The sequence below is a fragment of the Doryrhamphus excisus genome, linkage group LG1 (genome assembly GCF_037039965.1).
Source record: "Doryrhamphus excisus strain RoL-2023G ecotype Guam linkage group LG1, RoL_Dexc_Guam_v1.1, whole genome shotgun sequence".
Lineage (NCBI taxonomy): Eukaryota > Metazoa > Chordata > Actinopteri > Syngnathiformes > Syngnathidae > Doryrhamphus > Doryrhamphus excisus.
Window position 1 is genome coordinate 9,687,342 of NC_136357.1, and position 24,699 is coordinate 9,712,040.

Consider the following 24,699-nt stretch of genomic DNA (forward strand, 5'->3'; position numbering starts at 1 on the left):
CATCGCAAGCTGGCATGTAGGCCTCAGCCATGGCATGTCGATTCACAATGCTGGCTCAGTAGCCATTCTACATGCAGTGGGAAAGGTAATGTAATCTAACATTGTGCCTCGTGACATTAATGTGATCAGCATACTGCATATAACTTGTCATTAAAAATATTTTGAGGCCATATATTTAAAAAAAAACACAATTTACAGTAGTGAGGGAGCAATATTCAAACCACAGTATAGGGAGGGACAACTGTATTGCAGTACCATTTCCAGTATCATTTTCTATGCCGCTTATCCTTATGAGCTTACACCCTGGACTGGTCATTTTTGTGGTTCTTTGTATTTATTAAAGATTTTTTTTTTCATTTATGTGGATATCATGATGTATTATAGCTTTCCCCCAAATATGGTTATACCTGGAAAGTTGAACACTTCATTCTGTGACACAATTTGTTCTCTTGTTAAAATCAATATAATGGATATAATCCATTTCAGAGTCAAACTGTCGCATTCATTCAAATTTGGCAACTGCACATATATTTTAAGTACCCTTTGAACTTTCCTATGGGTGTACTATAAAGAAGATAACCATTAAGATATTGAAACTTCAGTCTACACTTCTGCTTGTTTGTTCATGTTGACCTTACTTGCTCAATATAGCTCTGTGTTATGTGCTTATGTACATTTACGCACGTGCTCCCTTAAATTAATTTCAAACTTGATTTCGGGCTGTAACCACGAGACTTGCTCGAGGACTAGTTACAGTGCAGTGCGCTATCTTCAATACTTGTTGCATTTGTTTCAATTCTTTAAGTGTTGCGACCATCTCCCAGGGGAAAGAATAGTATTATAACATCTACCTGGATGTTGTAAAAATGACAAGGAGTTGATCCAGAAGCTGGTGTAAGATCTAACTTACATCAAAATGTGACTTACAACACAGTCAAGGAACGGAAAGACCATCTTTTGATTACAAATACCGACACACAGAACAGCTCGCCAGCAGCTTGAGCTACCAGTAGTGGTGGGTGGAAGTTGAGGTTCCACTCAATATTAAAATATTGTTGTTAATCTGCGATTCAATCCCCCTTAGTGGCCCACACTGCATTTTGATGGAAGACATGAGACAGCCAGTGACCTCTGCCTCCTGTAATCACACAAGTGCACAGGAAAAGAGTTGGCAAAAACAGCATGCTTTTAGCCTTTAGATGCAATCAGAAAGTGCTCCAAGCAAGCCACTCAGACAGTGTATCTCTATGCTCTTGAGTAACTTTACAATACAGAAATCAGGCCTCTCCACAGAGCGTGCGTGCGTGCGTGCGTGCGTACATGCTCGTGTGTGTGTGTAGAGCTAGGACGCTCTGTGACTCAATCATGCATGAAGAGGATTTTCTGTTCAATAGGCACTGCAGACTTGCATACTTGCATTCTAATGACTCCGTACGCATAATCATACAAACAAGTTCAAATCCACAGATTGCGCGTGCGTGTGCCTTCATGCGCTGTTGTCGGGTCGCGTGCATGCATTCCACAGCTCTCAGCGCAGAGTTGGATGACTTCAGCCTTCAGATTTCAGACAGTGTTGTCATTTGTGAGGGTGGTTCAGCTTTGGATGTTGCTCTAAATCTGTGCAAACAATGGCAGGTGTGCACGCATACATGCTGTTTCTTTGCTATATTGACAACATTCATATTTATGTGTTTAAAACACGACACTAATTCTGTTTTTGGGGCGGCATTTTTTGTGTGTTTGCAAAACGACAGATGGATAAATATGGAGATGTGAGAGCAGTCCTTCACTCACTCACTACTTGTGTTGTTGATCAGAGTGGTAAACATGTGCAAAGTGTGTGTCTGCATGTATATGCGTTTGAGCATGGGGGGGTGAATGGCTAAGTTTTCGTTTTATCCAATAAAAATGTCTTCTTGCAAGATCGATTGTTGTTGCTAGGAGACTGAAGCATCCTTTGGCAACGGGCTACAGCTCACCACGTCTGTTGTCCCCCCCCTCTCTCTTTCTCTCATATTCACACACTCTCACTCAGACACACACATTCTCTCTCTTTCTCTCTCTGACACACACAGCAGCATCCTCTCTCTCAGCGCGACTCCTCCGGGGGATCGGGAGTAGACTCTCAAACTTCCAGCAGCTTCCCATTTGTGCACAACCTTTGAGAGAGGATTCACAAAAACAACGACGAGGTGAGTAAAAACCAACAACATGTTCCTCACCTGTGTGTGTTATTCTTACATGTTTGCCTGGTTAAATAGAAAATAAATTGGTCATTTAGGGGATGTTGAACTTTGTTTGAAATGTGTGGTAGCTGGACAAGGTGATGAAGAGACCCACTTTGCAATCTCTGCATGATAAAGGTGAAATGATGCAGTCATGTGCCAGGAGAAGTTATTTGGCTTTAGACAGAAGCACACGTGCATCGTGTACGCATCCTGCAGCTTTTTTTGGTTATTTCTTCTTGGATTGCGGAGACATGCATACAGGTGGATCATGTAATAACTGCATGACAACAAACAACAAGCCTCGAAGTGCACCAATCCTTTTTAGGGAGCGGGTAGGGGCGCAATTAAAAGTGCAGAAGGAGCAAATTTTGTATTAATCTGGCTCTCAATCTGTTCTGTTATGGAGGCTTAACTTTTCCCCTGTGAGTGGCTTATTAGCGCTCAGTTAAGATGTTGCACATTTAAGTTGCAGTGTCTGTATGTACAGTACTAATGTACTGTATGCTCTGCCTGCAGAGAGGTGTGTCTTATTGTGTGACCTTGCATTCTCCTCATACCCTCAGAATACTTTATAGTAATGTGAATTACGATTTTTTTAAACATATTTTGGTTAAAGCCCCAGCATTAGGTACACCAAATATAACATATATATTGCTCTCGCAAAGTGTGTCAATCAAAGCTGAGCATCTTTGTAAATGTGTTTTAATATGTTTAATAATATTTAATACATAGTGCTGGTGTCCCTAATAATGTGATTAACATCTAGACTGTAAATTTAAAGACAGTTTACTACGTCTTTATTCACATACATTTTGCTGGAATATTTTGGGGGAATTTTAATACATGAAATAATTTTTTTAGCGTAATTAACGCATGCGCATCATGGCAACCCACTACTCTCTGTAATGACGACAGACGGCGGCACAGTGCAACTCCCTCACACAGACTCTGTCGCCTTTTTAGAACTTTATTCTGAACTGAACACATCACCAGCCGTGCAATTCAAACACCATTTACGTTCGTCATCACAACACTTCCTCACTAAACAGATCGCAAGATGCTTTCACTGACACCCCGAACATCACAACAACCTGCGAGCTGCATATAATTTTTTTGTTGTTATTCTTGTTGAAATCGCAATTACGTGTAAACCGGAAAGGATGATATATTTTAAAATACTTTAAAGATTTGTACACAAGACTGGTTTACTAGTGTCCAGTTAGCCATTACCACTAATGGATATTGTTAACATGATATTTCAGTGTGCATTTGTTTATGTTGCTAACTGTTAGTTTTATAAGCATTTTAGTAGGGTAGATGAATAACATTAATTATTCACAATGAAATAGAGTTAAAGGCAAATTGATTAATTAATTTGAAAACTGTGATTAATCTGATTTAAAATTTTTATAATTTGACAGCCCTAATATATACATACTGTATGTATGTATATATAGAAATATTTGTGTGTGTTTAATACCCTCGTGCATGTTTTATTTTATTATTTTGTGCAGTACTGGTGGGTCAAACAAAGTGGAGGTGTGGGTGTGCAAACCTTAAAGACACCCTTGTGTCCTGCATAAATGTGTTGTTAGTGTGTGTGTGTGTGCGTTTATTCAAAGGCTGTGTATTTATGTGAGGAGGCGAGTCTGCAACACGGCCTTGTGTTTCAGCATTTCTGTGCAAGTGAATATGCTTACATGAGCTCCTGTTTGAGCACCTTGGTGTGCGTGTGTGTGTGTGTGTGTGTCTGTGTGTGTCTAAATGGCCTTGTAGCTTCCACACAGCACCTCTCTCCGGACTGCGTGCAGTACACAGCTGCATGCTTAGCAGTGGAAAAGAACCCAAAGCAGTTTGTTACAAACTTTTGGAATGTTTTGCATCATGGCTACCCAGGTTTTTAACGTGAATTCAAGTGTATTTGTGTTCTGAATGAATTCATGCTACAGAAACCGGACTGCACACGGATGCTGTTTATTGTGTTTGCATAGTGAATGGAAAACCTTTCATGACAAGGTCTCGATTACAAAGTAGTGCATTCTTGGAAATGTTAAAACGGGATTTTTGGAGCAGCTCAAGGTTTTGTGAGTTGGTATTTTTGTCCAAACTCCTGAGATCATGTGGCGCCTCCAATGGTGTATGTCTTCTAAAGCAATGGGCTGGGACATGCTTAATGACAAACTTAATGGCACATAATAGCAAGACTATATGGAGGGAGAAGGAAGTGCATAGACCGTCATAAAGAAGTTACACAAATCCAACATTTAGTTCAGTGGTTGTACAAAACTAGCACTTTTTGCTAAATTATACAGTACTTAAAGCATACAATCAACTGCATGCATGGTACACAATTCCAACTGAAAGTGACAATTGATGATGATGATGATAGTGTGGATAGCGATGAAAGTGTGTGTTGGAAGTGAGTATTGCTGTTGGTGTTTGAAGGTCGTCAATAAAGGTTCAAAAGTGCTTTAGCCTCTGTGTGCTTTTGTTGCAGGTGGCTGAGTTTGCATAAATTTAGCACCAAATGGATTGCATTATGGTTTAGTTGTGCTGTTAAAGGGATAGTTCAGATTTTTTTGACATGTAGTTGTAAGCAGTGAAGTCCGTCAACAGCGACTCCCCACTTTGTGTCCTGAGCCGAGATTTCGGTGCTGAGCAAAGTAGTTTCAGCTAGTTCCTGGGGGCAGTTAAGGAAAGACTTTGGCTTCTCAAAACAATATGCATTCAACAGCATAATACATTTACATCACAAAAAAGCCTACTAGAAAAAAAATTGCTTGGTGTTATTTTATCTGCCGTCGTATCACTTCGCGCTCCCACCTGTCTATTGTTGTGTGTGTGTTTCACAGTGTTTAGCTGCACGGATCGCAATCTGTAGCTGTAGTGGTTTAACAAAATGGTATGTACAATTTTGTATGGGGAAAAAGTATTATAAATTCTGTCTAATCAGAGTTATATGGTGTGTTCACTGTGCCACAGCCCCACAACCCTCATAAGGATAAGTGGTAGAAAATGAATGAATGAATGTTAAATGCTTGTTAATTAATTGCAGCAGTTGAGATAAATAGTACCCCTAGTGGCTGTGAGCAATATAGCAATGACAAGCAATATAAGAATAGAATCATGTACTTTTGTCTGCAGTGTCATGTTTTAAGGAGCACTCCACTCCTTTTGTGAGACTAAGTAAATCATCCTTCAGGTTTCGAGATGCCATGAGTAAACACTTGTGTATCTTCAACTGTTTGGTAATTATACCTAATCGTCTGATGCTCACTTTTTCCTGTAAGCATTGAAAGTGGTTTCTGTCATGCAACTATAGTGTTCATCAGTAGGCAGCGGCGCTGGAATTCCAACATTAAAGCCAATTACCTATTTTTCCCTTGAGGTCCTTCAAGGCTTCGTCCTCAAGTGCTGTGCTTGTCAGACTTTCGTGTTGTGACATTTTTTGGTGTTGAGCCACATGCTTCTTCGGTCTGGTAAACAATGGCAACTGAACATCCAGATTGTTGTTGGAGCTCGAACTTATCAATCAGTCACTTTTATTGTACACGTAGGAATCTGTTCATATTTGCATAACTACTCCATCCATCCATTTTCTAGACTGCTTATGCTCACGAGGGTTGCATGCATGCTGGAGCCTATCCCAGCTGTCTTCAGGCGAGAGGCGGGGTACACCCTGGACTGGTCGCCAGTCAATCACAGGGCACATATAGACAAACAACCATTCACACTCACATTCATACCTATGGACAATTTGGAGTCGCCAATTAACCTAGCATGTTTTTGGAATGTGGGAGGAAACCTGATTACCTGGAGGAAACCCTTGCATGCAAACCCGGGTCTCCTAGCTGTGTGGCCTGCGCGCTAACCACTTGTCCACCATGCAGCCTGCATAACTATTCCTATACATATATTTATTAACAATATTATTATTGCATGCTCCTTTGCTGAGATGCTCCTCAAGCTGCACCATTGTTACTTTTGGTTTGGTGGACTTTTGGCGCTTTTGCGGAAGGGAAAAAACAGATGTTTTAAAAAAAGATCACCAAACGCAGCTCTGCCGTCTATGTCGGCATTGACGCGAGGTCGCTTACGCCGGCACCTTGACACTGTAGCATAAGGAAGCCTTAATGAAGAGGGAGAGCAAAGTGCCTGAAGATCACTGCTGCTTCGTTTCATCCACACATACACGGAGTGTTAGCCCTGCGCCGCCACACCCCCTCCTCTACATTCACAGCCATTCATACACAGACATTCACTCAGTGGATGAGGCGGGGAGGAAAGGCCAGTGGGATGTATGCCTGCGATGTCTCTGAGAGAGATCAGACTCTTGAATAAATGATGAAGTGAAGGAGAGAGGCTTGGTCTGTGTGTGTGTGTGTGTGTGTGTGTGTGTCATCATCTGCAGGTAAATAAGTCTTGAGACATTTGTGGTTTGTTAAACAGTGTCAGAGGGGGAGGCGACAGCTGAGCCAGTGCGTTGTCTGAGAGCTCAGAATTTTGTCAGCTTGCCATGATACTAATTGGACCAAAGGGTGCAGAACTGGGTCAGTTTTTGGGAAGAGCAATTATGATAACAACTAGAACCAACACCGGCAGCCTCTTGCACTAGAAATATGGTTTTGCTGGTAGAGTTTGTCAGTGTTTTTACCAGTGTGTAACCAGTTGTTGTCACATGATTATGCACAGATAATATAGATTTGTGGGATGCCAATGCAGTTGTCATCAAGTGAAAGATGGCGTCATACAAGTGTTTGTTTAAAAAAGAACACAGCAATTAAAAGTTCACGACTAAAGAATAAAGTCATCATTTTAAAATATCACTCATTCATTCATTTTCTTACCGCTTATCCTCACAAGGGTTGCGGGGGGTGCTGGAGCCTATTCCAGCTGTCTTTGGGCGAGAGGCGGGGTACACCCTGGACTGGTCGCCAGCCAATCACACAGCACATTAGACAAACAACCATTCATTTTAGAATAACAATTTCTTTAAATCATATTTTCCCTGTTCACGAATGGGATTTTAAAAAACATATGCTATATTTCCCGAAAGAGGAATAGACTGGAATACATGTTTCAATGATAAGCTGGATGAGTCATGAAAAAGGACCTAAAAAAGGCATAAAATCCCACTTTTCTGTTTTTCCACCCGTTTTGTTTTTTTCAGGTCCAGCGGCTTTTTCAGCGGCTGTCGCAAATTCTCCTTTTTTCAGGGTGTTTAAATGACACCTTTCTGGTCCGGGAGGTGGACAAAACCCACCACACAAAAACAATCCCACTTTTCTGACGGTTTGTTTTTCGCCCGTTTTTCAGGTCTGTGACTGTCGTTAATTCTCCTTATTTCAAAGTATTTAAACCAGACTTTTCTTTTCCGGGAGGTGGACAAAACTCACCACACATTCATCAGGGATCCTGGCAGGCCCCAACAAGGCAAAAAATCCAACTTTTAGCTGGATGAGTCATGAAAAAACACAAAGAAGAAATATTGAAATATTGAAAGTAGTATATCTAAAATGAGGTGCAACAGATGAAGTAACTGTATCCCTACTTTGGGCCCTCAATTAAGTGAGAAAATGTCAAAAATGAAAGGAAAGCGATGTTGTTTGGTCAAGAGACAGTGCCTCTGAGGAAAAGACAGGAAGCAGAACTCGAGGTAGTAGAAATGAGGATGCTGAGGTTCTCATTGGGAGTGACCAAGATGGATAGGATCAGGAACGAGTACACCCGAGAGACATTACATGTTAGAGGTCTTGGAGATAAAGAGAGGCCAGACTGAGATGTCCAGAGGAGAGATAGTGAATATATTGGTAGAAGGATGCTGCCAGGTAGGAGGCAAGACCACGTAGAGGAAGACCAAAGAGGAGGTTTATGGATGTAGTGAAGGAGACAGAAGACAGGGTTGGATGGAGGAGATTGATTTGCTGTGGCGACCCCTTAAGGGAAAAGCCAAAAGAGAAAGAAGAAGAAAACAAATTCAAACTGACATGTCCCTGTGTGAAAAAGTGATTGCCCTTTAAACCTAATATTGTAACTGGTTGGGCCACCCTTAGCAGCAACAATTGCAATCAAGTGTTAGCGATAATTTACAGCGCTGTAGAGGAATTTTGGTCCGCTCATCTTTGAAGAATGGTGGCAATTTAGTCACATTTGTGGGTTTTCGAGCATGAACCACCTTATTAAGGTCATGCCACAGCATCTCAATAGGATTCAGGTCTTTGACTAGGCCACATCAAAGCTTTATTTTGTTTTCTTCAGCCATTCAAAGGTGGACTTGCTCTATCATTGTCCCGCTGCAGAAGCCAAGTTGGTTTCAGCTTGAGGTCACCAACAGATGGCTGGATATTCTCCTTCAGGATTTTTTGGTAGACAGCAGAATTCATAGTTCCATTTATCACACTACCACCATCAAATTTTGAAATATTTAGCACAACTCTTAAGACCGTGGGAGTGAGGATCTGTTAATTTGTTAGTTTGTTAATACTATTATAAAATGTGTAGATCCTCACTAAGAAAGGTTTATACTGTCAATAGACTCTGCAGTTGAGTAAATAAACAACTACATTAATAAATACAGTAGGTCGTCAAATTCTTCCAATTGTATTATCACATTCCCACTGATTAGGTCATGAAGAAATGACCGTATTAATTGCATATTTCATTCATTTTGACTCAAGTGTAGAAGTGTGTGTCGTGACTCAGACTCCACTTTGAACCCTCTCAAAAGCTTCAACTCAGCTTTTTTCCCAGCTACCCGCCACACACCTGGGAATTACTGTGCATTTGGAGCTATAAATATCTCTGAAATGTATCATGAATAATCGTATATACGCTGTACTTACCAAAACACTAAAATGAAACACAACAGATAGTGAACTTCCACCAAGGTTATATTGAAATTGTGGAGTTCTGTGAACGGTGGCTCCACGCATATTTGCGATTCAGCATCCGCGACCCCGCACTGCCAATTTGAGCTTTTTATCTTTATTGTGTTTTGAGACCCATTGCATATCTACCCTACATTGGTAATAATTTGCAAATATGTGATAATGTAGCATAATATGCCAGCATAGTTCCAATATAATAATTTAATATAAGGGCTGCTCCGATCGATCCGGCCACCGATCGGTATTGGCTGATATCACTGATAAAGTCGGCCGATACTTGTTTTAAAAAGCCGATCCTTTCTGCCATCCAACAACAACCATGTCTGCTGTGTGTGTGACTTCCCGTCCTTGTGAGAGTGATATAAGTTGTGTACCCTGTCCCAACTTGCTGTACGCGAGTGTGGTCAAAGTGAGCGAGTACACCACCATCTGTATCTGTTAACCACAAATGGGAAGGGTACCGGTACGTTATTTTAAGTCTGATATTAAAATGGATTCATCAGAAGTTTGCTATATTTGTTATTATCCAGCTATGTTGTACTTATTTCATGTCCGTATTAGTCAAAAATGCAATATCCGTAAGGGATATTCATTTATAACGGGTATCCAGCTCATCCCGACCACTTACATTATTTTTGGTCTGTTCACAATGCCATTGTTACTCTCTCGCAATCCATTGTAACCTCCGTAACACCTTGTGTTCGGCCCGCCCTTAGGACAGACTGCTGCAGTGTGAACATGAATTAAGCAGGAGCCAGCGGCGCTAGTGCCACGGCTCATTTGAATGATGCTCCATGATAGCTCCCAGGGTCATTACATGACATTTAAGTTGATAGATGTCATGCACAGATGGGTAATTCTCCCTTTGACAGGCCAGCCATCATCCACCACTGATGAAATAGTCATCTGATGAATATGGTCTCTTTTTAGGCAAACCTTCAAAATGAGGGCGTTCACACTGAATGGAGCTTAAAGTGGAGGACAATGTCAGACAAATTAGGGGCTGACACATTACAAGACTTGCATTGCTTTAATATGCATATTTTTGGACATATAACAGGCCAAAGTTAACCATAAAACAGCGATGATTTATTAATTTTTTTGGGAAAAAAAAACATGAGAGTGAAGGCACAAAATTCAAACCGCAAAAAGTCAAGGGACGATAATTGTGCATGTTGTTCACCACTGCAAGCTGCTATCACTATAATAAACATATTAAATGTGTTATAGCTTTAAAAAATTGCTTAACACAAAGGAACAATGCTGAACATTTGCTATCACGTATCCTGACTCTGATGGTGACACAGACTGCTAATGCATAGCTTTAATTAAGGCTCACTGGTTTCTATTGTTGGTTGTTAACATAGCTTCTGATACTCTTTCTCTGTATCTCTAATGAATAGACTCTGCTATTCACATCAGTGGAGCAGCAGTTGTTTCCCGTGTTGTTTAAAAGGGATGCATAGGAAATAAAACAAAACAGACCCAGCATACTACGTTGGGTCTCGTGGGCTCTGCTCTCTTAGTGCACTGCGTCCCTTCCATCGACCCTGAATGGTTGCCCTCAGCTGGATGCGTGTCCTCCACAGCACCCCTGCCTGTTACAGGGGTGCAACACAGAAGAGAAGGACATGTGTGTGTGTGTGTGGGGGGGGGGCTGTAGTGATGCTATGGTGGAAACAGGAGGTGAAACATAAGAGGCAGTGTTGTTCATGTGTTCAATTACTTTAGATTGGACACTGAAATCAGCCTGCTCCTTCAGCGCATGTTGTTTATTCTGATTTTGTTGTTTACCTACTTAATCCATGTCTCTCTTTAACAGGTGTGGTGATGTTGCTACATGCCATTTGCCATATGTTCCTTTCCCTTTCAATTCAGGTAAGACACTATACTGTTTTTAATTGACATGCTTGTAATAAGCAAATATACACTCATAGTTGACTTGTTTTTCATTAAACAGTTAACTTAGCTTCATTTTATGAGTTATTTGTATCACAATTTTTTTCTATGCAGTTTTGTTGTATTTTCCAATTTTGCAATGAGCCACGTTTCAGAGATACACCACTACGCCACACTTTGGACACCCATGTGTGTTTTGCCAGGAAGGCGAGTGTATCCAAACTCAGCCTTGGCTCTGTTGGTCAAGGGCTGGGTTGCATTATGGAGTTTTTTTGTTTTTGCTTTTAGACATACACATTGCATGGCGTTACACAGGTGGAGCTGACTCCCACTTCGCCTTTGTTGATCATTTGTATTTCACTACTGAATAAATGCACGACCACCACTTAACCACTAAGCCACCACCCTTCATTACTAAATATAGCAACCATGTTGCTAATTTGTTAAAGAGGACCTATAATGCTTTTTCCACTTTTCTGTCCTATAAATGTTGTTAGAATGTTGTATTCTCGTGTTAAATGATGCCAGAGTTCAATTCCACCCTCGGCCATCTCTGTGTGGAGTTTGCATGTTCTCCATGTGCATGCGTGGGTTTTCTCCTGGTATTTCGGTTTTCTTCCACATTCCAAAAACATGCTACGTTAATTGGCAACTCCAAATTGTCCATAGGTATGAATGTGAGTGTGAATGGTTGTTTGTCTATATGTGCCCTGTGATTGGCTGGCGACCAGTCCATGGTGTACCCCGCCTCTCACCTGAAGACAGCTGGGATAGGCTCCAGCACCCCCGTGACCCTCGTGAGGATAAGCGGTAGAAAATGAATGAATGAATGAATGAATGAATGAGTTTCAGATAGGTGGTTCCCTCAGATGAGGTTTGAAATCACAAAGAGAAAATAAATTACACATGAAATAAATATTACATATATACATATAACATGGCCAAACATATATATTTTTTAAAGAATATTATGTAATATAATAATAATGTGTATCAGCGACAGGAAAAAAGCTCTGTTTTGATTAGGGAAAGGGGTTTGGCACAAACTGTTGGTTTGCATAAAGCAGTGGTAAAACAATCCAAAGATTGTATCTTGAAAATGGTTACAGATAAATAAAAATATTCTCATTCATCATATATCTCCAAAGGGGGGGCGCTGCAAAAAAAGTTTAGCAACCACCATAAAGGGGTCTCCAGACCAAAATACTTTTTTTTTTTTTTAGACTGAGACTCTTCATACAGACTTGCACATAAGAAAATGTTGACATTGCAGAATTTGCAATATTTGCCCGATTGCAAGGGTATCTCTTGTATGCAGCCACCTTCAGGTCACCCCATACATTTTCAACTGGCTCTTTAACACGGAAAAACATATTAAGCAGGTAAAAACATGTATTTACCTCTCCCATTACTGCCTGATTTGCATGCTGCTTCAGTAAAGGAGACATGCCGTGTCACATTACGAAAGGTTGCCTCATTTTGTTAGCACAGTCAGATAGGTCCCTCTGCGTCCAGCCTTTATGCTAAGCTAACCGTCAGTTGGCTCCGCATGCTTCATATTTAAATGATGACAGCCCAATCAATGCTCTCGGGGCGCTCTGCAGATACAGAGAGAGAGACATAGAGAAAGCCAAACCGGTGTTGAAGTGTTTTTTAAAAGTCCACACTTGTTGGTTTGACACAGAGGGCTTTTAATAATAGAGCACTTTACAATTGTAACATTAAAATAAATCCAATATGCTTGTATACAAATATGCAATAGAAAAAAGTGTTACTTGTTATTACATTTTATTTTGTTGTGAATTATTTTAACCAAAACATTATTGTCATTATCACCTAATTTGTCTGTGAATTTAGTAGAAAATTGCACAAAAATTATATTATTGTATTTAGTATGAATCAGGGTTCTTTGTCAGAATGCTTGACTTTTTTGTGATTATTTTTTGATCATATACAGAAAGATGAGAAGTATTAATCCATTAGTGTAATATAGCAAAGGAGAGTTTTGAAAGTAGTTGAACTTTGAAACAAAGGGCTCAATAACAACTCAATGGTGGAAGTGCACTTTCTCGTTATTTCTGCATGGTCTGCAATATTTTTGCTCATGGAAGGGACAAAATTCCTGGCATGTACTTTGCTTTGCTCTTGCAACCAGACACAGTGTTTGGGTATTTTCCAAGACGCTCTAATGAAGCAAGCGTTCAATTTCAGTGAACAAAAGAACGTTTAAGATACTATTTTGGCCATTTCTAGGAAATGATTTCATGCACATTGCTCAAGAAAGGCCTCTTATTAGAGTCCCAGCTGCATAAATATACACTTTTATATAACAGTGCACACATCTGCATCTAAGCACTGTTACATAAAATTAAACACAGCATATGCTCGTCCTTGTTTGCAGCATACTCCCCAGACCCGTCTGAAAACAATGGATGTTACTTTTGATATTGTTTGTTTTTCTTTTCCCCACTTTCCTTGCAGCCTCTCTCCTGCTGCAAAAGATTGGAGTTAATGTTCATATCATCAAATAAATGTCAACTTGCCTCCTGTGGGATTCTGTCAGGAAGGCAAATCTTCTCAACTTGGTAGAGACGAGACGAGAGCAACTTCATCATACAAATCGTGCTTAAAATGTTATTAGTGCCACGCTTCTTTCTTTAATTATCATTCATTCAGGTCTCCTCAACATTTCAGACATCTGTTAAGAAAAGAGGGAGGTGGCAAGAAATAGAAATAGTCTGCTTTTAGGTCAACTCCTTAGAGAAGCAGAGGTGTGTGTGTGTGTGTGTGTGTGTTGGGGGGGGGTGTCTTTACACGTATGTCATATTACAGAGTAGAATGGTACAAATATGGCAGCTGCCTGAAGAAAAATCTCAGCTGCCTGCATCTAAGGAAAGCTTTCATCCTCCTACCTGCACACCAAAAGAGGGCGGGGGTCATACACTCGTGTACAAGATGAGAATCAGACCACAGATGCCGGCAATCAACTGAAATTTCACAACATGTTTGCTTTTACAGACCTAAATTTAATTTCATAATCCAAACCTCAATCCTCGGAGAGACTGTTTCAAAGAAAACCTTCTTTTTGTATTTGCCAAAGTGGACATACGGTCATCCCTCATTTATAATGGTTAATTGGTTCCAGGCCTGACCGTGTTAAATTAATTCCTGCGATATAGGATTCAATAATAATAAATTGAATATTTTCATAGTGGGAGCATGGAAAACCTGTGTAGACATGAAACAACAAGCCTATAGTCATCTTTACACTGCCTTTATTCGTTGCTTAAAGTGCGGCTCTTATGCTTCAGGGACTCGCGACAGCTGCTAGCTACCAAGCTAGCAAGCTAACCAGTTAGCCTCAAATGCATTTCATCTTTTCACTCAATCATGTCAAACATGCCATGCCTGACTTTGTGACATCATGCAGTGTCAAGGTAATATAATGTAAGGTTGTGTCTCAATGTTATGTCATTACATGTCAGTTGTATTCTAATATTCATTCATTTTCTACCGTTTATCCTCACGAGGGTCGCGGGGGTGCTGGATCCTATCCCAGCTGTCTTCGGGCGAGAGGCAGGGTACACCCTGGACTGGTCGCCAGCCAATCACAGGGCTGTATTCTAATATGTTTTGACTAACAATAACAGAGTCTACCACAAAACAGCAATCCTTTATTAGTTAATTCATTTCAGGAAAAAAATGCAATATATGCACTATAGTGAAATACATGTAACGGTGATACTAAATTCTGTTTTACTTTATTAAGAAAATTTGGGGTACCACCATCCCTTTATTCTTCTTTGAAACACAGCTTCCTTTTCCTTCAAAGAAACTCTCTAGCAACAGAGATAATTTAAGTGTGGCAGGGAGGTGTGGACTGCAGAGGTAATTCAGTTTCAGGTTTTTCTGCAAAATGATCCATGATTGATACTGGGCTGTGACCCAGGTGTTGGGCATCCTTTCTTTATCATTTGACAAAGTTGAATCTTGGAATCAGTGACTTCTTGTGCTCATTTGCAAGTGCACAAAAGGTCAGAATCAATGTTGCAAGAGGCTGGGATTTGTTGAATTGTATCAGCCGCTTCCACACGTAATATAATAATACACACACAAAACACGCTCCAATCGGAAAGCTGATCAGTTCGATCCGTGCTGGCTTGGTGGTACGGTCTGCATAGTAATCACGGCTAAGTGAAAGTAAAATGTGCGGATGAAGGTCACAATCAGCCAAGGAATCAAAAGGTCAGGTCTCCCCCAACCCACCGAAAATACTAACATTTAGCTGCATCAGCTCTCACATCCAATTCATTACCTAGGATTGATCACGGCAGAGCCTCCATTCATGCAGTGGTAATTAGCGCTTTTGGACCGGAGTGTGATCTTATACTCAAGACCAAAACTGTGGGGTCAGCAGTGCTTCATCTATAAATTGTTTGATTTGCTGGTTCAGGTTTATACTATATGATGAACTTGGATTTACAGAGAGAGGTTGCTTCTGCAGTTTGGTTTTGGTCTTCAAATACCTGTTGATGAAATTCCTGAAAACCTGTTAACAACCTTCTAAATACGGGTTTCAACATTATTAAAGGCTTCTGTACATGAAATAACACCCAAAGAGTATCCTCTACACTTGTAGAGGTTCGGGGGGGGGGTCAGAGTTGTATGTATTTCAGTTTGATTACAGCCGCAACAGTATCTCGTTATTATGACTATTATGTTATTATTATTGTACCTGTTGTAAATTATTAAATATATAATATAATATTAAATATGCATATTTTGACAAATAATAGGCTGTATTTAACCACGAACAGCAGCCTACCCCCATGACCCTCCTCATGGTCTTGTTTTTGATTCCTTAGAGGCTTTGTCTATACTTGAAGTCAACTCCTCAAATTAAAAGCTATCCACACAGAAATGTTATCAAGTCAAAACGGCAACGTATTTTAATCCTGTCAGCCTCTCATCCACATCGGAACAGTGCTCTGGGTGACATGAAACGGTATTTTTTTTAAAACGGCTTCCAGAGGGTCTTATACTCCATAATGTCTCGCACAAGTAATTCCACTTCTCATAAGACTTGATGTGCCTTGACTATGGACTTATGTGCATACGTTCTTTCTTCTTCTATGGTTTGGAGAGTCATGATGTTCCCTCTGCATGCCAGTTCTCAGAACCACATGTAGGTGTGCCATGTGTATGCGTTCCCGTTTGGATGCAAGTCTTGGCCTTCATTCCTTAATGTTTGATCTTGACTTGGTCTCAGTTTGATAGACAGAAAGTCAAGACTTTGGGCTCTAATTTCATTGACCAATGATCATTCATTGGCATACTTGCCTCGCGCCACACCTATGCTGCGCCACCGGGGTGTGGCCAGCACACATTGCAACAGCGCAGCGCCGCACACCGATGCGCACCCACACCTCCATCCCTCCCAACAGCGCAAGTGGCAAAGAGGGAGGAGAGAAGACATGAGAGGGTTTAACATAGCCGAGTGTAATCTTAACCAATCAAATGAACGTCTCTCATTGCCTTTAAATACCTTGGACTGGACTTTGCATCAGAGGCCACCGCAACATTCACCACATAAGCCACCTCGTCGACACATCATCTGTTCCTGACAGTTACATAAACACAGCATTACCCTAATCTAAGCATCATCCTTATTTTTCACCAGCATTCCTGCTCTACATCGGCAAATAGGAAAGGAAAACAGCCAGACTAACTGTATATTAATAAACAACCAACTTTATATTAATGGTTGCTTTTAGTTGTTGCTAATTATTAGTTGTCTAATGGGTCACTTTCTCTGTTTCCACAAAGTCTGTGCTGCGGGAGGGGCGGGAGGGTCGATCTGGCACAACCACGGAGATGTGAGTGGAGCTGTCTTGTGCTTTTTTACTGGTGGAGTTTACGCTTATAAAATGTTGATTTGGGGGGACAAGCCATTTATTTAGGCGGGCTCCACCACCCTGCGCCACCTTACGCTGCACCACGAAATTAGAGCCCTTTGTCTCAAATCCTCAAAATCTTAGCCTGCACTTGAAGTGAAGACACAAAAGTCCAAACCATATTGCTTGGAAATGGGGCTTAATATATCCAGTGTATTGGATAGACAAACTGCAAAAGTCTCCAAACTGCTATTGACGCAATCTTGGTCTAAAAAAAAGTTACCTCAGTCGAAGCCACAGGAGACACCGTAGTTTAAAATGTATCCATGACTCATCGATTTACATAAGAAAATCTATAGCGTGAAAGTGAGTCCATGTCTATTGAAGTATTTCAGTGGTGGTTCATATTAGTGAACATTGCAGTCAAAAAAACAGACGGATAGCTTTGATTGAGTCGTGAACTTGGTAGTATCAGATGTCCTTGTTGTCAAACACACACACACTTGCTGGAGGAGAGCGACAAAGTGTTGCAGCAGAGATCAGATTAGAGCAGCTTTTCTGATTGGTGGTATGAGAAGTCTCATGTATCAAGCAGCCATCTGAGCTGGCTTATCCTGATACAACCAGGGGCAAACACACACACACACACACACACACCCTGAAGAAGAAAGTTTACTGTGTGATATAAAGGATAGGCGACTGGAGATCAGCAAGGCACAATCTCCGAACAATTCCAAATCCCCTTTAGTCATGGCAATAAGGCAGATGGAGCAGTCCCTACTCTCTGATATGAAGTACATTATTGTATCTTTAGGGCTACAATGGCATGACATTGTGGAGGTACCCTCTAAGGCAGTGATAATTAATCAACTGATGGGTTGGGACCTAAAAGACGGCTGTGGACACTTCCTGGGTGGGACACAGACTGCGAGTCGACAATGTTATCATTATTAATGTATTGTTTGATTGTTAATTCATTGAGGATTAATAATAATTATTATTCAAAAGAGTTGAATGGCCGAGTGGTTAGCATGTTGGTGACACAGTTAGGAGATTTGGATGATCTTGGTTTGAAAGTCTGTTAGACATGTACATGTTTCTCCGGCATGTTAGGTTAATCCATAATGAACTCTAAATTGTCCATAGGTATGAATGTGAGTGTGAATGGTTGTTTGTTTATATGTGGCCTGTGATTGGCTGGTGACCAGTCCAGGGTGTACCCCACGTCTCACCTAAAGTTAGCTGGGATAGGCTCCAGCATACCCTTGCAACCTAATGAGAATTAAGCAGCATAGAAAATAAATGAATGAGTTGCATGACTTCACAGGCACTCAACTTTAGATATTTCCCAGTAGAAATAAAAACAATAGAATAAAACACACACCTATCTTTAGTCTATATCCATATAGAGAACATACTAACACTTTGTTCCTAAAATCACAATCATTATGTGGAATGAAATTATGAAACCGACTGAGTAAAGAACTCAAAGAATGCACTACCATGAGCAATTTCACAAAACAGTACAAGCAGTTGATTGTTTAAAAAGTGTAAGAAAGAAGAGTAGGAGAGCAGGAGCAGGGGATCAAGTGCGTTTTTTCCCCACTGTACCTCCTTCTGCTGGCCAATAAAGCATGCTAATTTAAAGGCTATGCTTAGCTCTCCCTTCACGTGAAAGACAGTTTACCTGAAGCTCTTTGCATTTTTGAGAAACTCTTCCAAAGGTGTTTCATCTCACAGCTTCTGGCTTCTTTGAGATTTGTCCCAAGAGAAGGTGATTGATTCAAATTGTGTTTTCTCTCCTGCAGGACTGATGTCCACATGGTGTGTCCCTCAATGTGCCCTCCTCTTTCCCTGACCATTTCATGGGCCTCAAACCAACCCCCACTGCGCCACTCTCAAGCCTCACCCTTGGATCCTCACCCCTAATCTTCACCTTTGACCCCACACCTCACCCACTCCGTCCTCTCCTCTTATTTTGACTGCCCCCTAAAAACAACCCTCTCTGCAACCCGAACATGGTTGCCCGTGCTCTCGTCATGGTCATGATGTGTCGAGGTGTCCTGCTGTCTGTTGGAGACCCACCTCAGTCCCGTCGGGAGATTCGGATAGAGGGCGACCTAGTGCTGGGGGGCCTGTTCCCAGTGCATGAGAAAGGAGCTGGGATGGAGGAGTGTGGGCGTGTCAATGAAGACAGAGGGATCCAGAGACTGGAGGCCATGCTGTTTGCAATTGACAGAATCAATATGGACAACACTTTGTTGCCTGGCATCTCCCTTGGCGTCCACATCTTGGACACATGTTCTCGAGATACCTATGCACTGGAGCAGGTTGGTCAGGAAAAATACACTTTCTGAACATGATAATGGTCATTTTTATCAGGCAACATGTTGACTCGATTGTAAGATGACCCTAAATAAAAGTCAACAGTTGAGTAATGATTTTGTTGTTGTCCAACCTTTGAGACACTTTTTGGGTTTGGGTTTCTCCACATCACGTATAATGTGGTAAGAAGGGAAGATTGGGAAGATGTCATTTGTCACCACTCATTGATTTATGTGTATACATTATTAAACTATGAATATAAGACATCCTTACATTTGTGTCAATATGGTAATCAAACAGTATGATGCAAATGGAAAGATTGGACTTGAGAATATGAACTGTGGTTGTCTTCTAACAGGCGCTGGAGTTCGTTAGAGCATCCCTCACCAAAGTGGATGACTCAGAGTTCATCTGTCCAGACGGCTCCTATGCTTTACCAGATGACAGCCCACTTGCCATCGCCGGCGTTATCGGAGGGTCTTTCAGCAGCGTCTCCATACAGGTAAGACAATTGCTGTTACCAGTAAGTTAACCTTGGAATAAGGTCCAGCACAGGAATGCATCCATATCTGTGTCTCCATATTCAAGCTTTGTGTTACCCCAGCGTTTCTTGGCTGTTGTCACAAAGCAGTGTGATTTGCATAGTTTAGCATAAAACCTCCTTCTCCTTTACTCCTCTGTGACTTCACAAAAGCCTCATCCTATCGTGCTTTAAATCCCTCATTTCTCCACCTGTCATCTCCTTAGCCTCGTCTCTTCTTCTCACATTTTATTGATGCCACCAAGCTCATTTTGTTTGTTTGTATTCTGGGTGGATTGTGCTCCAAGTACCATTACGGCCAGTGATGATAATAAATTATCAGGCCAAATCACCTTTTATTTGGTGGATCATTACATTCCCGGAAACATTTTGCTTGTAAAATAACAGAATGTAACATTAGGGTTTTTTTTCCTCACATAAACATTTGACTTTTTTTTTTTTACTTTCTAATGTAAAACTACAACATTTTTCTGGAGTTTTTTTTGTCATAAATGTTTGAAAATGTTGCTTATACTATTATTATTATAACTACTGCATTCACTTGAAATTGCAACTTTTTTCTCTTTTTTTTCCCTTGTAAAATTGTCAGTTCATTCTCTCAATATTAGCAAAGTTCAGACTCATAAAATATTTTGTAGTGCTGTAATATTTTAAATATATGTATTATGTTCATAATACTCCTAGCACAGCTGGTGCATTAGCTTTAGGAGGGCACGCTTTCCGCGCTCCCCCCTCCTGACATTGGGTTTTTTGACTGGTTATATGCATTCAGAGGCCTCCCTAGTGGCTATTTGGAGATCATGCTGACCACAGCCACCTTTCTTCTTCATCTTTTCCACATCCTCCCCCATCCTAGGGCAGCCTTTGTTTAACACCCTTGCTCGGTCTCTTGTCCTCCGTCACGTATAATCATTCCTTGTTTCCCTGAAACTTCTTATTGGAAACTGTATGTTTTTTTCTTTCAACTGTTTTCTTTTTTTCTGAGGGCAGTGACCCAATTTGTGCATTTTTTGCTGATCTTGAGTCAGTGAAGTCAATCCAGCTACTTTTTTTCTAAATGAAGCCATCAGCAAACATTTCATGATGGGCAGGTATGACTGGCCCACTCCTTCCTGCTGTACATGTGTGTGAGTGTATCTCTGTGTGACTTGCATTTCAAGTGGAAAACACACAGCACCTCTCGACTGCAACATCCACCCCACCCCCCCATACTTTTACTTATACACATCTTTCATATTATCCCCATCGTCCTACAGTATATTTCCATCCACGCTCTTTGGATGCTTTCCTGAACTCTGCACGTACCCACCCCAGACAGAACTCTTAACAGGCTATAGTCATTGTTCAATGGTGGCTAATGGAGCAATGCAGTTGCAGCATGACCTTCCCCGACATTTAAATCAACTGCCATCTTGAAAACATAAAACCTGCCCACAGTATCATAAGCAACCATCATCAATGTGTGTGGGACTGTGTAGGTGTGGTACATCAATGCAGGTAACAACTTGTTCCTGCATGCATCAGTATCCATAACGTGCCTACTAATCTAGTGCATTATTAGTGTAATGAGATTCTGACATGTTGTCAAAACAGCTCATCAACACAGCTGTGAATGAAATGTAGAAAATCTCAGAATGATGCGCTCTAAACGGATTTAACAGAGACGACTGCAGAATGGCTGTGTGTGTGCTTCATAGTTTACCTGTCTTTCCGGTAAGGTAATGATATTTCAACTGCTGTTGCGCCACTATCTGAGACAAGCCAAAATCCATGGAAAAAAAGGACTATTGATATGAATATAGGACAACCACTCTTTTTCAAGGCATTTCATTTTTAATATCAGTGAACTAATATGTAACTTCTCGACTGATGGAGTCTTCAATGCTTGACTGCTTCTTTGAAGACCGCGTCACTGATCACCATTATCTTACAATTAGCATCATGAATCCTACTTTTACACATTTTTCCAGTGTGTCTCTCTGTTGTTAGGTTAGTGCTGTGTGTGAGTGATAGGAAGAAAAGCTCGGACTAGCTTGGGGAGAAGTAGTTGTATAAGTACTTTTTCCAGAGAAAAATTATGTGTTGTATTTGTGTCAATATAGTATTATATAGACATTACAAGCCCAAAAATGCCATAAAGTGAGAGCCATACAATAGCCTAGAAGGTTCCAGGGACAGGGAGAGTTGGCAGAAATCTGGCCCTTGATAACATCAGGTTAGGTAAACAGGTTTAATTTCATGGCATAACATTGACAACAGAAGACCTGCAAAAGCAGTCTTCTATAGTAAACCTATGCCATAAATTGAGATGTATGCCAACTCGTGGAAGGTATTGGGTAATAGGGAGTGCTTTAGTTACACATGTGTAATATACAGTGTGTGTGAGTGTGTTTGTGTGCATGTGCCACTTTTATCTTCAAATAATCAAATTATGCATAAAGCTAATTCCCGTCAGTCGCAACCTTACGGATTTATATTGACATTTTATCTTTGAATTAAAAAAACCTGCATTAATTAAACGATCAATTATTTACTTTGACACGCTTTTTTACACTCCATGCTTTTTTGACACTGGGCCAGTCAGTGTTTGATCAAACTTTTATTAAGAGCCTAATTAAAAAGCTTGACACACATAAAGATCTGTTCTAAATGTAGAGGGTGAAAAGGAAAGAAAACAACTCATTTGAGAACCAGTAAAAATGTGTGTTGTTGTACATGTTCATAATAATTCCATATTTGATCTGTTATGACATTATTGAAACACATCATTCGTTCCACTGTGGGCTGACATTGTGAATGCAAATGTCTTTTTCCATCTAACAAAGACAAGCTCCCAGAAAGAAACATGGTGAAATTTCTGGTTGTATTATTTTAGGTGCTTTTGGGTTTGGTTTGGTTTTTGCTCTTTTTTCCCATTGGGTTATAATAGGAACGACAGGTACCCTACTTTTATTTATTTGAGATTCTTTATTGTGGGGAAGGCCAGCAGCCCATTTGCAAATTCACAAAGTAAAATCAACATTGTCGACCAACAGGGGAGCTTTTTCATCATAATAACTCAAATGCCTATTTTGCTTTTGAGATCATCAACACTTTATTCGTTTTTTATGCTTGCATCATATTTTGTATAACCTGAGCTTTTTGCAGATTCATGCAGTTAAACACCATATGGCGAATTCTAACAAAAATGTTCTTCATTGGCTATTGACATTTTTTTGTGCGCACTAGTTGACAATTATGCATTGCCTAGTGTTGACCAAGAAGATATGCATATATGTTACAAATAAATAAAAACAATGCCTCTCGATGCCTTCTATCATGATGCTTCTTTTCTGCTTCCAGGTTGCCAACCTTCTCCGGCTCTTCCAGATCCCCCAGATAAGCTACGCCTCAACCAGTGCCAAACTCAGCGACAAGACCCGCTATGACTACTTTGCCCGCACCGTGCCCCCAGACTTCTACCAAGCAAAAGCGATGGCTGAGATCCTGCGCTTCTTCAACTGGACATATGTTTCCACTGTGGCATCAGAGGGTGATTACGGTGAAACAGGCATAGAAGCCTTTGAGCAAGAGGCCCGCATGAGGAACATCTGCATTGCCACTTCAGAGAAAGTAAGGCTTCTAAAATAATTCAACAGGTGTTCATAAGTTCATATGTGTTCATTTTCAATGTACAGTGCATCCGGAAAGTATTCACAGCGCTTCACTTTTTCTACATTTTGTCATGTTACAGCCTCATTCCAAACTGAATTAAATTAATCTCTTACCTCAAAATTCTACACAAAATACTCCATTATGACAATGTGAAAAAAGGTTTTTTTTGACATGTTTTGAATTTATTAAAAATAGAAAACAAAAAAAATCAAATTTACATAAGTATTCACAGCCTTTGCCATGAAGCTCAAAATTGAGCTCAGGTGCATCTTTTTTCCACTGATCATCCTTGAGATCTTTCTACAGCTTAATTGGAGTCCACCTGCAGTAAATGCAGTTGATTGGACATGATTTGGAAATATAATAACTGTCTATATAAGGTCCCACAGTTGACTGTGCATGTCAGAGCACAAACACCAAGCATGAAGTCAAAAGAACTGTCTGTAGACCTGCGAGACAGGATTGTCTTGAGGCACAAATCTGGGGAAGGATACAGAAAAATTTCTGCTGCTTTGAAGGTCCCAATGAGCACAGTGGCCTCCATTATTCGTAAATGGAAGACGTTTGGAACCACCAGGACTCTTCCTAGAGCTGGCCGGCCTTCTAAACTGAGCGATCGGGGAAGAAGGGCCTTAGTCAGGGAGGTGACCAAGGCCCCGATGGTCACTCTGTCAGAGCTCCAGCGTTCCTCTGTGGAGAGAGGAGAGCCTTCCAGAAGGACAACCATCTCTGCAGCAATCCACCAATCAGGCCTGTATGGTAGAGTGGCCAGACGAAAGCCACTCCTTAGTAAAAGGAACATGGCAGCCCGTCTGGAATTTGCCAAAAAGCACCTGAATGACTCTCAGACCATGAGAAACAAAATTCTCTGGTCTGATGAGACAAAGATTGAACTCTTTGGTGTGAATGCCAGGCGCCATGTTTGGAGGAAATCAGGCACTGCTCATCACCAGGCCAATACCATCCCTACAGTGAAGCATGGTGGTGGCAGCATCATGCTGTGGGGATGTTTTTCAGCAGCAGGAACTGGCAGACTAGTCAGGATAGAAGGAAAATGAATGCAGCAATATATAGAGATATCCTGGATGAAAACCTGCTCCAGAGCGCTCTTGACCTGAGTAGACTGGTCATGTACCTTGACCATATAGACAGTAGACATTAGCACACAGCCAAGATCTCAAAAGATTGGCTTCAGAACCACTCCGTGAATGTCCTGGAGTGGCCCAGCCAGAGTCCAGACTTGAATCCGATCGAACATCTCTGGAGAGATC

At 40.9% G+C, this 24,699-nt stretch overlaps 1 protein-coding gene and 1 long non-coding RNA gene across 2 annotated transcripts in view; one reads left to right on the forward strand and one right to left on the reverse strand.

The window, feature by feature from the left end:
- Positions 1-2,038: 2,038 nt before the first annotated feature.
- Positions 2,039-24,699, forward strand: part of grm3 (glutamate receptor, metabotropic 3) — a 43,467-nt gene continuing 20,806 nt past the window's right edge. Inside the window, exons 1-5 of the mRNA XM_058075371.2 lie at positions 2,039-2,192; positions 10,938-10,993; positions 18,717-19,238; positions 19,592-19,735; positions 23,117-23,386. Coding sequence (XP_057931354.2) covers positions 18,927-19,238; positions 19,592-19,735; positions 23,117-23,386 — 726 coding nt within the window. The 5' untranslated portion in view covers positions 2,039-2,192; positions 10,938-10,993; positions 18,717-18,926. The remainder of the gene's footprint in view (positions 2,193-10,937; positions 10,994-18,716; positions 19,239-19,591; positions 19,736-23,116; positions 23,387-24,699) is intronic.
- Positions 2,049-24,699, reverse strand: part of LOC131131054 (uncharacterized) — a 48,799-nt gene continuing 26,148 nt past the window's right edge. The window contains exon 3 of the long non-coding RNA XR_009130138.2: positions 2,049-2,159. This is a non-coding gene — a long non-coding RNA (uncharacterized LOC131131054). The remainder of the gene's footprint in view (positions 2,160-24,699) is intronic.